The sequence below is a fragment of the Apium graveolens genome, chromosome 9 (genome assembly GCF_009905375.1).
Source record: "Apium graveolens cultivar Ventura chromosome 9, ASM990537v1, whole genome shotgun sequence".
In the NCBI taxonomy this organism is placed as follows: domain Eukaryota; kingdom Viridiplantae; phylum Streptophyta; class Magnoliopsida; order Apiales; family Apiaceae; genus Apium; species Apium graveolens.
The window spans coordinates 287,805,489-287,821,983 of record NC_133655.1 but is presented as its reverse complement, the minus strand read 5'-3'; the positions used below and the strand labels follow the sequence as shown (position 1 = coordinate 287,821,983).

Here is a 16,495-nt window from a genome sequence, read left to right as displayed (position 1 = left end):
TGGATGGTTAATAATTTATAGATTTTAAAAAGATTTTCGTTGATTTTAATTCTTCGTAAATTTTGATGGAGTTGATCCAAAATCTTGTACAATCGATTTTATGGAGTTTTTTAGAATTCCATCAAAATATCATGTATTTTGAAAAGATTTCAAGATATTAAAAATATACTAGTAAATCCATCAAAATTCACAATTTTTTTAAATAAAAGAAAATACATGACTTTTGAATACCATCAGATTTTGATGAATTTTTTAAAATCCAAATTGAATACAACCAAATTTTGATTGACTTTTTAAAATCTTAATTGAATACACTCAGATTTTAAAAACACTTTTTCCGATCATTGTTAAATACCTTCATATTTTAAAAGATTATTTAAAAATCCAAATTGAATACCAATGAATTTCTAAAATCCATAAGAGAGCGTTTGGAAACTTACATTTCATTTGAAATGAGGGAATGAGGGATTTCAAATGACAAGATTTTAGTTGTTATTTCAAATTATAATATTTATATTAATATTTGAATGTCCTGAATTTCAAATGAAATCCAAATTACCAAACAGCTTATTTGATTAAATCCATAATTTCAAATGAAATCCAGTTTACGAAAGAGACCATAAAAATCTTTCAAAATCCCAAATACAACCCCTAAAATTCATGTCCACTGGACCTCCTATTTATGGACTGTCCAATACGTCAAATTCATATCCACTGGACCACTAGGTTTTTTATGTGTTTCATATGTTAATTTATGATCTATTGGACTTGACATGCCTGATAGGCTGATATCTTTTGGGCCTATTAAATCCAAAACTGAGAAATTTATTATTTCACGATAAGGGATCATGGTTCGGGTTGAACGCTAAAACTATAAAAATCAATCTTATTTTAAACTGATCTGAACCGAAACTGAAATGAGGTTCGGGGTTTCGGTTCACCTAATTTAATAAACTGAAATTTGTGATTTGGTTCCGGATTTATCTTAAATCAATCCGTTGTTAAACCCAACCGCATATATGTAATAATTATATTTTAAATTATTAGTTATATATTACTCCCTGATTGAACTTCACCGATATTGTTTATTCGTTTGAAATATTGTTGGAAGACTTTTACTTAATTATTTGCATTTGTTATTCATTTGTAATTTATGTACCGCAAGTTTTTGGTCATTATTAGTGGACGATATACATTGGTCTTTACTTGATTTATGTGTGATAATTTGCAGGCTACCAATTCAGGTGGAAAATAATTTTATTTATTTTCTATTAATATCAAAAATGTGTTGTAACTTGCATAACTGGGCCTTTTAAATTTAATAGTGAAGAAATTTATCATCTCAAGATCTTGAGAAATACTAGTACACCCGAATAGTGTTTTAGATTTATGATTTCTGAGTGCTACCTAATTTTTGATATTGAATGTTGGCCGTAGATCCAGTTCACCATCTCCGAAGGTTTACAACATAGAAATTCAAAAAATGCTTAAAAAGAACACTATGCCAAGACATTACGGTTTCCATAGGATATCTCAAGTAGATTTACTATGCACACAAATAAATTACTTTAAATTTGAAAGCCGAGTACAATATTTAAAGGGAAATGATAAATAAACTTCAGATATTATCATGAAAATTACTTAGCTACTCAAAAAATGATAGAACCAAGTTACTTCATTCATCTCAATTTATTTGTTCAGTTTGACTTTTACACGTAATTTAAAATGGAATGACCATATATTTTTGTTAATTATTTTTCAAATTTTCTTTTTATGAATAAAAATTCAAATCTTAAATTTTTATTTACAAAAAGAAAATTTGAAAAATAATCAACGGGACTATTACTATGTGGTCAATGCACCTTAAAGTACCATAAAAGTCAAACTGAACACATAAATTAAGACGAGAGAGTAGTAGAATTACTAGTGTTTAAGAAATGTACAGCTTAAATGGTAAACAGTTAAAGGTGGAGCTTATTTATCAATTTCGTGTCTAAACTTGATAATGTGAAGGGTATGAAACACACTAGTTATGCACCAACGGCAACGGTACCACAAGAGAAAAGATGGGTCATGAATTACAAAGTCTGCAAAGTGTTTGCAAATTGCAATAGTAGTCAATCATTTCAACATAAAAAGGAGAAACAAAGAAATGACAACCAAGTATTACACACTGCCAACAAAGCCAAGCATGTTCTACTGCCGACTTTCTAACCCACCCAGCCCACCAACCCACTCAACGTCGACAGCCTAGACAATCAAGGATTCTCTTCTGCCCCCCCCCCCCCATCTTTCTCAATCATCCACTGTACCCGTGTGTTTATGGAGTATTAATAATCTCACGCCCGCCCCCCTACTTAGAGGTGGTCAAACGAGCGGGCCGGGCCAAGTTTTAGGCGTGCCGGTTCGGTAAATACTGAACTCGTGAATGGCACGCGAAGATGAGCAGTCCGTGCCGAGCAGGCCGAATCAACGAAAAGGCAACTCGTGAACAGCTCGCAAATTAGGCGAGTTATGTGATTCAGTGACAGCTGGCGAGCCGTGCGTGCAGGCGAGCCGAGCTGTTTTTTTTTTTTATAAAAAAAGCCTCTCAACTCAAGTCACAGTAGTATCTTAAATCCAAGTTGCGCATACTTTATCCGCAACCCAAGGGTTTGAATCAAAGGGTTGTTTTGGAGCCAGCCAATTTGTATGGCAGCTTCGAGTTTTAGAAACTCCACAGCTAATTCATGAACATGACTGTTTGCAGCTTGTGATCTCCCTAATATTGACCCTAGTTTGCTGAGTAAGAACAATGTGTTCATGACTTCATTGCAAAGATTATGTAAATTTTTTAAAGCAAAAGCTACTCATGCAAAGATTATGCAGGTTTGCACTTCACTCTGTGCTCCCATTTCATCAAGAAGTCACAGTAGTGACAGTTACGGGTAACCAAATTTACCCGTGCAAAATTAATTCGTGCAGATCCGAGCAAACGTAACCAAATGTTAGTAACAGTAGTGACAGTTAATTTACAAGCAATGATCTTGTAAAACTTACATAAATGTAAGCAACACTCTGTACACCATCTTTACGAAAATAACCTCTTTAAACATGGTCTACGTACATTTTACCCCTCAGCCCCGACAGTAGATATGGAAGGAAATGGTACCTAGGTTACTCTTATGTCTAATCTTCTTCCTAATGAAATTAAGATACATCCAAACTCAACATTTCTCCGAAGGGCAAGGAGAAAACATGTTTTAACCTCTCCACTGATCAATGTATGTACTTTCCCTATCATAATCTCAAACTCCAAACCGAGACATATAAAAACACGAATCGTACACAATGTAATCAAAAACTAAACTACTGATAGTATTAAAATGGATCAGATATGCAGAAACTGCGAGACAATGCCAACACTTATTTATCTACACACCAATCCCCTTGTACAATTTTCTCCGAAAAACAGACAATAAAACAGTAAAAATAACACAGTAAACAAAAATTAATCAGTTACCAATTTTAACTTCTTCAATTTCGTCCTCCTCATCAGACCTAGAAGCTTCCACCTTATTACTACTCCTTCCAACACCTCCAATTTTCTTATCAACCGACACCGTTTCGAGTTTTTCGACAAACGTCGCCGACGACATTTCCATCTGCGAAACCCTAACCGCACCGAACAATTTCTCCGGTAATTCCTCCTCACACTGCGCCTCGATTGCGAATCCCATATCTATCGTCACCGAGGTCACATAACCTAATGCCAGGTGTAAAATCGCCGTGGCGATCGCCGAGCTACCGATATCGACATCGATTTCGAGATAATTTTCACCTCTATGATAACTACAATTCAACGCCTTTCCTAACAAACACGCCGAGTAATTACCGACCGCGGTTTTCACAATCCACGGTCCTTTCACGATCCGGTTCACCATTTTGAACCGGCTGTTACGAAAACCGTCGTCTCCGTTAATAAACCGGTGGATAAGCGAACCGGACTGAACCGGTTCATCCGTCGCGAAATAAAAAACCGCGCTGTGATGTTCGCGGCCTGGAACTTGTAAATTAACAGCCACGATAAACGACTTCATGTTTTTACCTCTCGCCTGAGCTTTTTTCAGCGCGTGCATCACGCGATTGTCGGCCCGTGAGAGAACATTCTCGAGCTTTCCGGCCGATCGGAGCCAATCGACGCCGGCCGGCTGGAGAGTCCACGGACCGGACGGAGACTTAACTTTCTTCGTAAAATACGTCTTTGATCGGAGATTAAACAGATCTCCTGGCGGCGAAGCCCAGCCGTTGGATCCGGTATTGAGATCCACGTGCTTCAACGATCCACCGTTAATCACTTCGTCTTTCCAGTCAGTTACCTCGTTTTTCGTGCATTGATCGGCGCCGGCGCCGGAGCTCCGGTGCTTCTGCTTTTGCTTCGATGATCCCATTGTTAAGTCAATATATAGATACAAATATTTATATCTATATAATTGTTGGTAGAGTTGAAATTGGTGAAGAAAGTAGAGAGCTTCTCTCTCTCTCTATCTCTCTCGCAGCCACCACTCTCTCTCTATATATCTCGCTGTTATAATGGTAGGGTATATTGTGATTAGATTACATAAATGTCCTTGGGATTTACGAAAATTACAAGAGTGATACTGGTTATTTTGTCCTGAAAATAAATAAATAAAATTAAGATAAATTTAAATATCGATACTCCCTCCGTCCCAATATATTTTTGCTATTTTGACTTTTAGTAGCATTCAGGATAAGTGATTTTTTTTATCGTAGGTGTCGTCGTTATCCTTCAGTTGCGCATTGGGTAAATCTACAGGCTCACGCAATATCTTACAAACCACGAGAACAAGATAAACTGCATTTATTTAAGTAACATGTTCTGACTCAGGAGACATAATCATAAATTATTCTCCCGTGGATTCGAATCTTTAACCAAAATAATAGTTATCCCCTCTTTAACTAACTGAGCCAATACTTGCGGGTTGGTAAGCGATTTAATACTAATTTACGTCTAATTTATAAGATCAAATATCAAAAATAATAATGAGTGATTTTATTGGATTCGTATTTATAAGTATTTTAATACAATAAAATTTTTATATTTAATACTAATACGAAATTAAAGATATTAACAATGAAAACCGTATATTGGTAAACGTGTTTAACACAAACCTGAAACGTTTTTTAGAACGGATAGAGTAATTTTTATTTATGCGTGACAGGCTGTGAGTGGGAAATTCGATAAAATGAAATTAATTTTGACAGCCATATACAGATGATAATATGTGAACGTAGCGTGTCAGGTTTCTATTGATTATTCATTTTCTTGGTTTTTTGTGGTCCTTTCTTTTTTAAATTTGAAAAATGTCTACTTTAATACAAATTAATACAAAAAGATCCTTTACAAAAAAACAAATGAGAACCTGGAAGTGAAATGAAGAAAAAATTATGTTTACTGACTCTTATATTCTGTTCTCTCGAAAAAATTTAGAAGATAAATTATGATAATTTGATTTACATTGTATTCCCGAATTTAAATTTGGAGAGAATGAAAGTTGTGTTAATTTATTTTTTCCGACTTGTTTATGAGATTTTTTAAGAAAAGAAAGGAAAAGAAAAATAAGTAAAATATGAGTTTGTTTCTCTCTAATTTTTTTTCTAAAAGTGGGATAATTGATAGAGAAATATAATTATAGTAATAATTATATTGAATATTTTAACATAGTTTTACTTTATTTAATTTTCTTCAAAAACTTAGAAATATAGAAAAAAAAGAATAATTATTAAATCTTTTTTCCTACAATATTTAATCTCTTTCTCTTTTTTTTCTTTGACTCACAAACTCAGGAACATATTGTTAAAGAGCTTCTGCACAAATTTTCAAAAGTAAATAAATTTAGAGTGGTGATAAATATCAAAAATATATTTCTCAAACTTTTATTGATATGTACACGGGTTTTAATTTGGGGTGTAAGGCCTCAAATTATTATTCAAAATATTACTAACTGTTTGATTTCACATGTCGTTAGAGAAAAATTTTGGGGATAAAATTCGAAATATCTATCATTTATCTTAAATTTTAAATATTTTTTTATTTTTTATTATAAAAAATCCGCAACTGTTACCCTTAAATATGCACTGGGTAAAACTTACAGGTCCACAAAATTTAAATATCTATCCTAGATCATATTCCCTGAAAAAAAGAACTAAATCATATGAAAATATTTTTGTTTAAAGAGTAGAAATGTAGAATAGATTGATGAAATCTAGGTTGATAATTTTTTGTGTGAGTGGCTGATAGGAAAAGATTGCTTAAATCTCTTTACCCATTGAATGAATTTTACACTTGCTTGAAAGAAAAACATACTATATTTTGTGGGGTTGTTACGAGTCAACTAAATAAGTGTATCTAATATAAGGACGTCATTGTATTTATTTTTTTAGTTCACGCAATAACCTGAATTAAAGGTAAACCGTATTTAAGTAACATGTTCTGTCTTAGAATCTGTCTTAGAGCATAATTACAAATTTTTCTTTCGTAAAATTTGAATATGTGACTAAGAGAATAATTATATACTCTTTAATTTTTTACTTTTTAATTTTTTAATTAACTGAGACAACCTTACGGACGGAAATCATTGTATTAATTATTAACTAATAACATTTTTACTCATAAAATCTAAGTCGAATTTACAATATTTACATCAAACAATCAATAGTGACGCTTAAGGTTGGAGAAATTGGAAACACAATAAAGGAAAATTAGGGGTATTGTCACTTTGATGTGTTTACAAGCAATTTACAGATATTTATTTTACGTGTCCTTTCACTTGAAAGATAAGTCGGTCTATTTTTAAGCAAGAGGAGACTTTTTAAAGGTGATAATTTTGCTTGTGAAAGTATGGCTTTTCCATTTCATAAATGAGCATGACACCAGCAATAAAAAGATACCGTATATTTAATGCGGATTTTGGAGCATTTTCTTGAATTTTTAAAATTGCGGGGTATTTAGTTTTTCAAAAAAAATTGTGATATTCAACAAGAATTGTATTTTTAAAAAAAATCTAGAGATATTTAATTTAAATTTTAAAATTTTATGAAAATTTGGTAATATTGGATTTGAAATTTTTGATTCACGTGATTTGCAGGCTTTTGCGTGAGCCCGTGGGGTTTACCCAGTGCGCACCGGAAGCGTAGCGGTTGGGGGTTCCCTACGATAAAAAAAATTAAAAATACAACAAAATCCGATGATATTAAAAAAATTATGAACTTGTTTCTATTTTATAAAATTATAAATTTTGATGAATTTATTCGTGTATTTTATGTATTTTGATATCTTAACAAAATTATGATATTCTAACTTATTTGTCGAAATCTCCGCTTAAATCAGCAAGTCACTACAAGTTTATCAACAATCTGCTAAAATCTGAAAGAATCAAAATCAGCATTAATTATTTAAAATTCATAAATTATCATAAATCTTTTAAAATCTAAATTAAATACATCCTATAAAATTTTATAATTAAAGGTAATTCTATTTTGTTTTCCATTGTCACATATAGATCAATAAAGAGTTTTCGTTTTAGAATAACAATCCGGGGAGCGAGAATTGAACACGAAAACCTTTAAGAAATTAAAGAATCCGCGGTTTATATTAACGACCTATCTATATTACTCCTTCCGTCCGTCCCAATCTGTCATGTTTGATTTTTTGTGGTCAAATTGACTCAATTTTGACCGTAAATTAAACATCAATTTTTTATTATTTTGAAAAATCGAAGAATACTTTTTAACGTAGATTACGTGTACTTTCTAATAATATAATTTTTTTCGATTATATAATATATGAAATTTTCAGTCAAAATAAAAATTTGGTCAATTTAACCGCAAAAAGTCAAATAAGACAGGTAAATTGGGACGTAGGAGTATCACGATTCTATGAAATGCTACCCGTACTTTTTCGAGGCCGTAGATTGAAAAACACGAAAGAATCAAATATTGCTTCGCTACAAGACAGTTTATTCACCAAAAGTGATAAAAAGGAATTAAAGAATAAAAATAAAAAAACCACAAGTCCACAAAACACTTGGCCAAGTTTAAACCGTTGAATGCGATCCCTGAAAAAAATTGAACGTTGAAATAGAAAATAATTAGTGCCAATTGTCAGCTTACGGAATAAAAAATTATTCATTTTCTTTAAATGACAACTTGTGCGCCTTGTTCCTGTCACAACGTTCGAGTGGTTTTTCTTGCCACAAAAAATATATTATTCTACTTTGTCTTCGCTTGCCTCGAGTTAAAGAAAACAACAAAATAGAAATTACCTAAAGTGCAATTATCGTAAAGAGATTGCGGGTCCTGAGTATGACTTCAGGAGACATGTGTAAACTTAAAAAAATAAGTATAATATACGAGTATTTTTGTAAATAGAGGGGGTCATATTTATATTTCCAGTTTGTCTGACCCAATTTTCTCTTATTGTAAAATACAGTTAACTTTCTTTAAAGTGATAATCTCATGATCCAAAAAAAATTATTTTAGATGACGTTTCGAAACTTGCATTTTATTTCAAATGAGGGATTTCAAATGACGGAATTTGAATTGACAATTCAAATTCTCATGTTTATATTAATATTTGAATATCGTGGATTTCAAATGAAATCCAAATCCAAATCCAAATTTTCAAACAGCTTATTTGATCAAATCCAGAATTTTAAATAAAATCCAGTTTCTCAAACGAGCCATTAACGAATTAATTATTTTATTAAGAGTAAAAATATACTGACCATATTTTATGTTAGTACAATAAAAATGTTATTTAATAATTAGCAAAAAAAATTGTTATTTAGCAAAATTCTTAGTTTATCGATTATTATCTAATTGAGGTTCAATAACTGTATAAGTAACATGTACACAAAACTTCCGCATCATCACAGAATTCCGATATCCGGAATCATATTGACACGTTACAGATTATCGCAACCGTGAAGTGTCAGTTAGAACGATGAGCAACCGATAATTGCAACTCTTAAGTCTCAATTATCGAAAGCTTGAGTAAGTTGCACATCAACATACATTAATATATTCTACTCGAGCTTCACTTGGCTACAGCCTACAGGGCAAATGGCAACACACACGAATTGAAAATGATTGGTATAACGAAGGAATTTAAATATAAAAAAAAGGCTAGCAAACTGTATTTGCCAGGAAGATACACCCAGATTCCAAAGCAATATTCATAATTTCCTCTTGTAATACAAAACTGTACTTTGCATATTAGTGCTACCTTTACAACTGTCTCAGATACTCGGCTCCTGATATATAAAAGGCCTAATGACCTTTTAAACCTCAAAATTTGCACCATATACTCATCAGCCCACGTAATTCATTACCGTACCTTTTGCCCCGTCGGGTATTAAAAACGTAACATTTTACCCTTAGACCGGCCGGTTTTCATCCGGATGTCCAAGGGTAAAAAGACACATTTTGGATACCTGAGGGCTGAAAAGGTACATTTTTAAACTTGAGGGTTTTATGAGTATACTGGTGTGAACTTCGAGGCCGAAAAGGTCATTAAGCCTATATAAATTCGAATTTCCAGCTAGTAGACTAGTACTCGAAAGATAAGAAATAGAACATAATTGTCAGAACTATATTACAGATGATAAAAACATAATCAGAAAGAGGAAAATCAAATATGGGAGATGGAAACATATGGCCATTTGAGTGCCTAACTGAACTGTCTTGAACATGATCTTGATACAAAGTTGTAATTCAAAGAGCCAGAAGCGAAAAAAGAGAACAAGTGTAGGAGATGGCAACTAGCAACAAATGTCAAATGATGTGAAAACATGCAATGTAGTAGACCAGAAAAGCAAGATACTTACTAGACAACCCATAGGAGAAGCTCTGTATAACGAACAATGACAAGATATTATGAACGGTGTCATCAAGCCATTCAGGGTTGTCGTTTCACAGGCTTCCTAGTTACTTGACGAAATGTTCTTCATAATCAAGTGTCACGAAGAAACCCTAGGGCCTAGGCAGACCGATGGGAAAAAAAGCACGGTACCTATGCTGCTAGTGGTCACACTGATTACCTTTTCTACGTGATCCTTATAACGGTGGTCATGCTTGGTGGGATTGTCAAGCATCTATTTACTCTCTGCTACATAACAGGTTTGAAGTTTCAACCATGAACAACACTCTCACTGAAAAGCTGCAATACAGCCAATAAATCAGACCCTAGACAATATATCTCTACAATTTTTGAGGCAGCCACATTCTCCCTAGTTCCAGTGCTAAAAGATGAACAAGAAAAACCAATTTGCGTGGCACCAAGACCAGATCCAAGACTAGACAAGTTTATAAAGCGGCAAAAGATGTGATTGTTATGAGTTTTTCTCTACAGTATAGAGTTTTATCCGTTAGACCAGAACGGCAATGTGAATGTTAGTAGTGTGTTATGTGTTCAATCGAAGAGCAGTACCACAGGATTAATACAGGGTTAATGAAAACAACACATCACGCAGAAGTGAGCATATAATATTATGAATCAAAGTCAACAACATACAATAAGGGACCAAATTCTATTTTAAAGTGTGGAAACATGAGAAAGAACATTTGGTAACCTGAACCGCATAATAATATAGGCATCTTACAGGAAAATGAGACAGTATGCTAATTTGGCAATTCATTGATTGCATTAGATATGTAAATGAGATGATCCATAAAAAAATTGTGTTTAAAGGTACAGCAAAGGTAAAGCTAATCAAGTTTATAACATATATGTCCTACATTGGAACAAGTGGTGCCAATTTGTTCAGAATACAAGTTTAAGTTGGACAACCAAGTGCACCAACAAATTAGAGCATCTCCGATGCAAAGTTGCAACTTGTAAACTATCATTCTGAACATACTCTGGTCCTATGAATTATATGTGATTCGATATTGTACATGCTACAGGCTGACCCTCAGAATTAACAAAAGTTCTATATCCTGGATGAACAAACTATAGTATATTTAACAGGTTCAGATACCTAAAAGTAAATTTGATTCCTACAATATTCAGTATAAGATTTCTCATGCTCATAGACAACCTTGGCTTTCATATGCAGGGGATTTGATAATATGTTCTAATAGCAATATAATAATCAGGACTTCATTTTTCTTTTTACACTTGGTTGGTGTTTTACTTAATTGTGTAGTTATTACAATAATTTTCAAGATTTGTGCAATAAATGGAGCATGCAGAAAATTCAAGAAACACATAATGATGAGTACATAGTGAACTCGTGACAAATCAAGTAAGAATAATTCAAATTTCAACAAGGCAAAGTTGAGCAAACACATAATCACAAGTATCATTGTTAATCTCTGTAAAAAAATCATTCATTTACATTATACAATGATCTATGTGATTATGTGCTTCACCTATAGAATGATCTTAATATGTCATGTTCGGACTCATCATAATATGAACATTAAATAAAGTACTAATTTCTCAATATACTACATTAATATTAATAGATTATAATATTACAATGTGTCATCACTCATATATAGCATGGTATGAGTAAATATTACAACTTAGCATAACAAAAGTATGTCTCTATCCAGATAAACGCAACATGAATCTTCGATTATCTTCCTCCTACAAATATAGAAGCAAAAAGACCAATATGCCAGAAGGAAATGCAAAAACCAACCATGTTCATATGATCAACATATTAGCACATAACAAAGAAAAAAGTTAAATAATTAAGCTTCATATAATCGGTAATGGATAAACCATAACAAAAATAATAGCAATTTTACTTGAGCATATTGTACACTAAATCCTCATAGAGTATGTAAATAAAATAGCTACTGTGAAGTGTGAACGCAATAGGTATACCACAATAAAATGCTAAGATCTGGCAAAAAGAATAAAGCAGCCTATGGTACAAAGAATACAAAGCAAGGAAATGTCAAAAATAACACTTTCAGATAAATATATAAGGTACTCTTTTAGCAAAGAATTAACCAATTGCTAAACTTAAAAACATGTAAAATGCTATAGAACATGGACGCTTAATATAAGAATGTATGGAGTATAATAGTCCATGGATGGGGGTGTCACCTAAATTATGAACGGTTTCACGTTCCCAATACTTTCTTATTTGAGGAATCAAATTCTTTATGCACAAAACATTACAAAAAATCAATATGCATTTACAGATACATGAGTGCACAGCATATAAACTAATTACTGTAAAGAAATTGGTAGAAACAAAAGAATTAGGTTATTTTACCTTTTCTTGACTAAGAAAATAAACTATGTCTAGTGTTATAAATTTAGGAATATCAGGTCCAGCTACAACAATGAAACCGGGAGCGGATAAAAAATACAAAAGAAAGGCATAACGCTTACACAAATTAGACTACTGCACAGTGCACACTGAACACAGAAGACTAACTTCACATATGAAAAAATTCCTTAAGCAGGCCTTTCCCTCATTTAGCTTGTAGTACGAAGAACAACACAGTTGCATAGTCAGAGATATATTAAGTACCTCTCCGGGTGCTTTCTGCATCATAAACCTCTTACGATAGTCAAAAAGGGGAGACCAAAAAATCAACCATCAAACACAAATTCAACTGTATAATATACACAACTGCAAATACCAATTGATAAAAGAAAACAATAACCAATATTTACTTGTAATCTACTTAACTACCTATAATTCAGTAAGCATAAAGAGAAGATCAATGTAACTTGGGCATCCTTTTCGGTTTTCCCCATTGCAACAATGTAAGTATACAATTCCCAACAACTCTTAAAATTTTCAACAAAATGCTTAACAATCAGATAATATCTACAAAAGTGCACATAAATAAGTAGTATGAGAAAACAATATCCAATATCTACTAGCATCTACTTAACTACCTACATTCGTAAATTTTCAAGAAAGAACTGAACAATCAGATAGTATCCACACAAATGCACATTAGTAAATACTACGAGAAAACAATATCCAATATCTACTAGTATCTACTTAACTACCTACATTCGTAAATTTTCAAGAAAGTACTTAACAATCAGATAGTATCTACACAAGTGCACATAATTAAACACTACGAGAAAACACAATATCCAATATCTACTACTATCTACTTAAGTACCTACAATCATAACTAGAAGCTCAATACAATTTACGGGTATTCTTTCGATTAGCCTATACTTACATCTAATAATTCCCAATACCTTCCAAACTCCTCAATAAAATCCTCAACAATCAGAAATTCATAACTTACACATCAACAAATTAAATTAAAAAATCAACAATACAAAAAAAAATAGAGAAAATAACATAAAGGGCCTCTATAAATAAGTGTAATATTAGTGCTTCTTTCTCCTTTGCGGCTGTTGTCTCTCAGTAGCTAATCTGTAAACCCAATAAACCTGTTTGTTTTATATGTGAAGAATTAGAAATTATACAAACAAGATAATCAAGATTTATGTAAGTATACAAAGTGAATTACCAGAGCGAGAACATGAGCGGCTATGAGCATGACTGCGAGAAGAGGAACGAGATCGAGGGTCGATGTTGTTTTTGACTGAACAGCCATTGAATAACGAGAGTGTGTGATTACTGATTTGATTGTGATTATTATTGGGGTTTATAGAGAACCTTTCCTGTGCATAGTCTATATATATATATAAATGGCTGAATAACCTTTGCTAAAAGTTTTGTATCCATATTTTGATTTAAATATGATTTTTAACTTTAATTTGAGCAGTGGACTATCCATTTTTAGGTTTGGTATATACTTATCATGAGTCATGACCCATTTTAATTATTATGACCCATTTTAATTATAGAAACTTTACAATACAATTTTAAATAGGAATTGTGTTATTATTTTAAGTTTTTTTTTTTGAAAACCACTTATGATAAGTTTTTAATACAAATTTGAAGTAAAGTTTAAATTTTAACAGATCTGTTTATAGAAATAATCTCATAAAATATATAACATAAAATTAATATATGTAACGAAAGTAGTTCTTAAATAAATTTATCATAATATGTAGATATAATACACTTATTATATAGATAATTTAATCTTTTATAATCATATTATTCAATTTAAATTATAAATTTATTTATTTATTTTATTAAATAATTTTTGAGCTCCCCGTGTGCAAAGCACGGGCTATAAACTAGTTTAATATGAGAAATTAACAAAATTACTTCTCCCTCGCGTCTCCGAGTCGGGTTGGGCGGGTTTTGGGTTCCGTATCCAATTTATTTTACTAGATTTTAATATTTTTTTAACATAATATATATTTTTTAAATTTATCAGATTGAGGCTCTATTTGTGATTGCTGTTAAAAATTGCTGTGCTGTTAGAAAAAATGCTGCTGAAAAAAGTGCTGTTGTAAAAATCAGATAACTGTTTGGTAATTTTTTTGATACGTATATATGTTGATGCAAAAAATTAAAAATAATGATGCTTTTGGTAAAGTTTGATGGTGAGCTGAAAATCAGCTTTTTTCTAAAAGGATGGGGAACTTACGTTCTCTAACAGCAGCTTTTAGGCCAAAAGTACTTTTCCGAAAAACAACTTTTAAATTTTACCAAACAGTTTTTAACTGCTTTTCAGCAAAAAGCTGCTGTTGTTGTCTGTAACAACAATACCAAACAGACCCTGAGTCGATTAGAATTTAAGAGTCTTGCCGGATAGAATAACAAAAATATATTTGTAATTTCTCATTTCAAATTTAGAAATTAAAAAATACAAATATTAACTTACTTGAATTAAAACTCGGTCAAGTCATGTTTTATATTTAGAGGCAACTTGCAGATTACATTCATTCATTAAAACGGTGTTTTGGTAGGTTGAACACACAAAAAAATGAAAAATTACCCGAATTACCTAATTTCCGCCTCTGTTTTACCAAAATACTCACTTGCGAGATTCACCGTCCAAATGCTCGCGATATGAGTATTTATTTTAATGCGTCTTCCCTCTTTAGGATTGTTAGATATATAAATGATCCATAAAAGAAACCTACCCCCATAAAATGGCATCAGAGCCAGTAATAGGCGGGAAATGAACAGTAAAAATACTGTAGCAAAAGCAGCCGTGAATAGTAGACAGTAAATAGTAATTAATGAATAGTAAAAGGTACATGAATAGTAAAAATAAAATAAAATTTGAAGGTTAAATGAGACCTCTGACAATAATAAATAGAGAAACGAATAAAGAATATAAATCTAAAATAATAGCAACTCTATTAATTTTATTTATAGTAGAAAACAAAGCAACACAACAGATGTGTAAGAAAATTTTATACAGACAATTAATAAGAAATAATTAGACTTATGGAAGATTTGAGGATACGATCAATTCAGTATATAGCTGATAAAGAACCAACATATAACAGGCTAATAAATCAACATATTGAAAGTTGTAAGATAAGCATACAAATAATAAATGAAAAATTAGATATTATAGTCATGTTACGAACAACGTTGGAAGAAAGAGATGAAAAAATTAGGAGACTAGAGGAAGAAAAACTTTTATTAAAACGAGAAAAATTTATTAAAGAAACTAATTTAGAAATCTAAATAAAAGACTTAAAAGAAGTATTAACTGAACAATATAGATTAATAAACTATTTGAGACAAAAAATTAAAAAATGAATTGGACAGATCCAAATGCAATAACTAGAAATAATAGAAAACTAAAGCAATTAATAAAAAATCAAGAAAAATTAGAAATAGATCTGGAAAAATTACTAGAAAGAAAAAATAAAATAAAATGGACAAGAGAGAATAGCGAAGAAATTATGAGAATTTACCAACAACTTGGAAATATGATAATAACATTTAGAAATGATAAACTAAGAATACAAGGACTTAAAAGAATAATTTTAACAAATAATATAACTGGATAAAATATAGATGGATAAAATGTCATTAGAAGAAATAAGTGAAAAACAAGAGATATATTATCAAATGGATGAATACGAAGGAGGAACATCACAAACCCTAAGTTTTAAACCAGATATATATAATCAAATTCAAAGTGAAGCAGAAGAATTAACAATAAAAAAGATATTCAAGACATCATATTTTGAAAGAAATAAGGAAGTTAGGTATATAGCCCCAAAACATGAGAATATAATAGATATAGATACAATAAATGAAAAAACAAGAATAAATTTAATAACGGATGGATTAATAAAAAGAGAATTATCGAAATTAAAACAAAAGGAAGCAAATAAACTAAAAAATATATATTTTGGAGCAATAGAATTTACAATAAAAGCATATTTTCAGAAAAATATCGATACTCCTATACAGATATATGTATTGGATGATAGAATAATAGGAAATATACAAGATTCATTAATAGCGGTAATAAAAGGGAACTTGATATATCAGAAATTAAAATTTATAATACAATCCGATTTCAGTATATCACTAAGGGATGAAAATAAAGAAAG

General features: G+C 31.4%; 1 protein-coding gene and 1 long non-coding RNA gene across 2 annotated transcripts; both read right to left on the bottom strand.

The window, feature by feature from the left end:
• Window positions 1-3,333: 3,333 nt before the first annotated feature.
• LOC141684021 (protein ENHANCED DISEASE RESISTANCE 2-like) lies at window positions 3,334-4,547 on the bottom strand. The gene has a single exon (XM_074488850.1). It carries the CDS (start codon window positions 4,428-4,430, stop codon window positions 3,495-3,497), a length of 936 nt encoding a protein of 311 aa, XP_074344951.1. The 5' UTR covers window positions 4,431-4,547; the 3' UTR covers window positions 3,334-3,494.
• An 8,594-nt stretch (window positions 4,548-13,141) lies between these two features.
• Window positions 13,142-13,713, bottom strand: LOC141682990 (uncharacterized). The gene is made up of 2 exons (XR_012560036.1): window positions 13,525-13,713; window positions 13,142-13,444 (listed from the first exon to the last, which is right to left on the bottom strand). It is a non-coding gene; the product is annotated as an uncharacterized LOC141682990 (long non-coding RNA).
• Window positions 13,714-16,495: the final 2,782 nt, after the last annotated feature.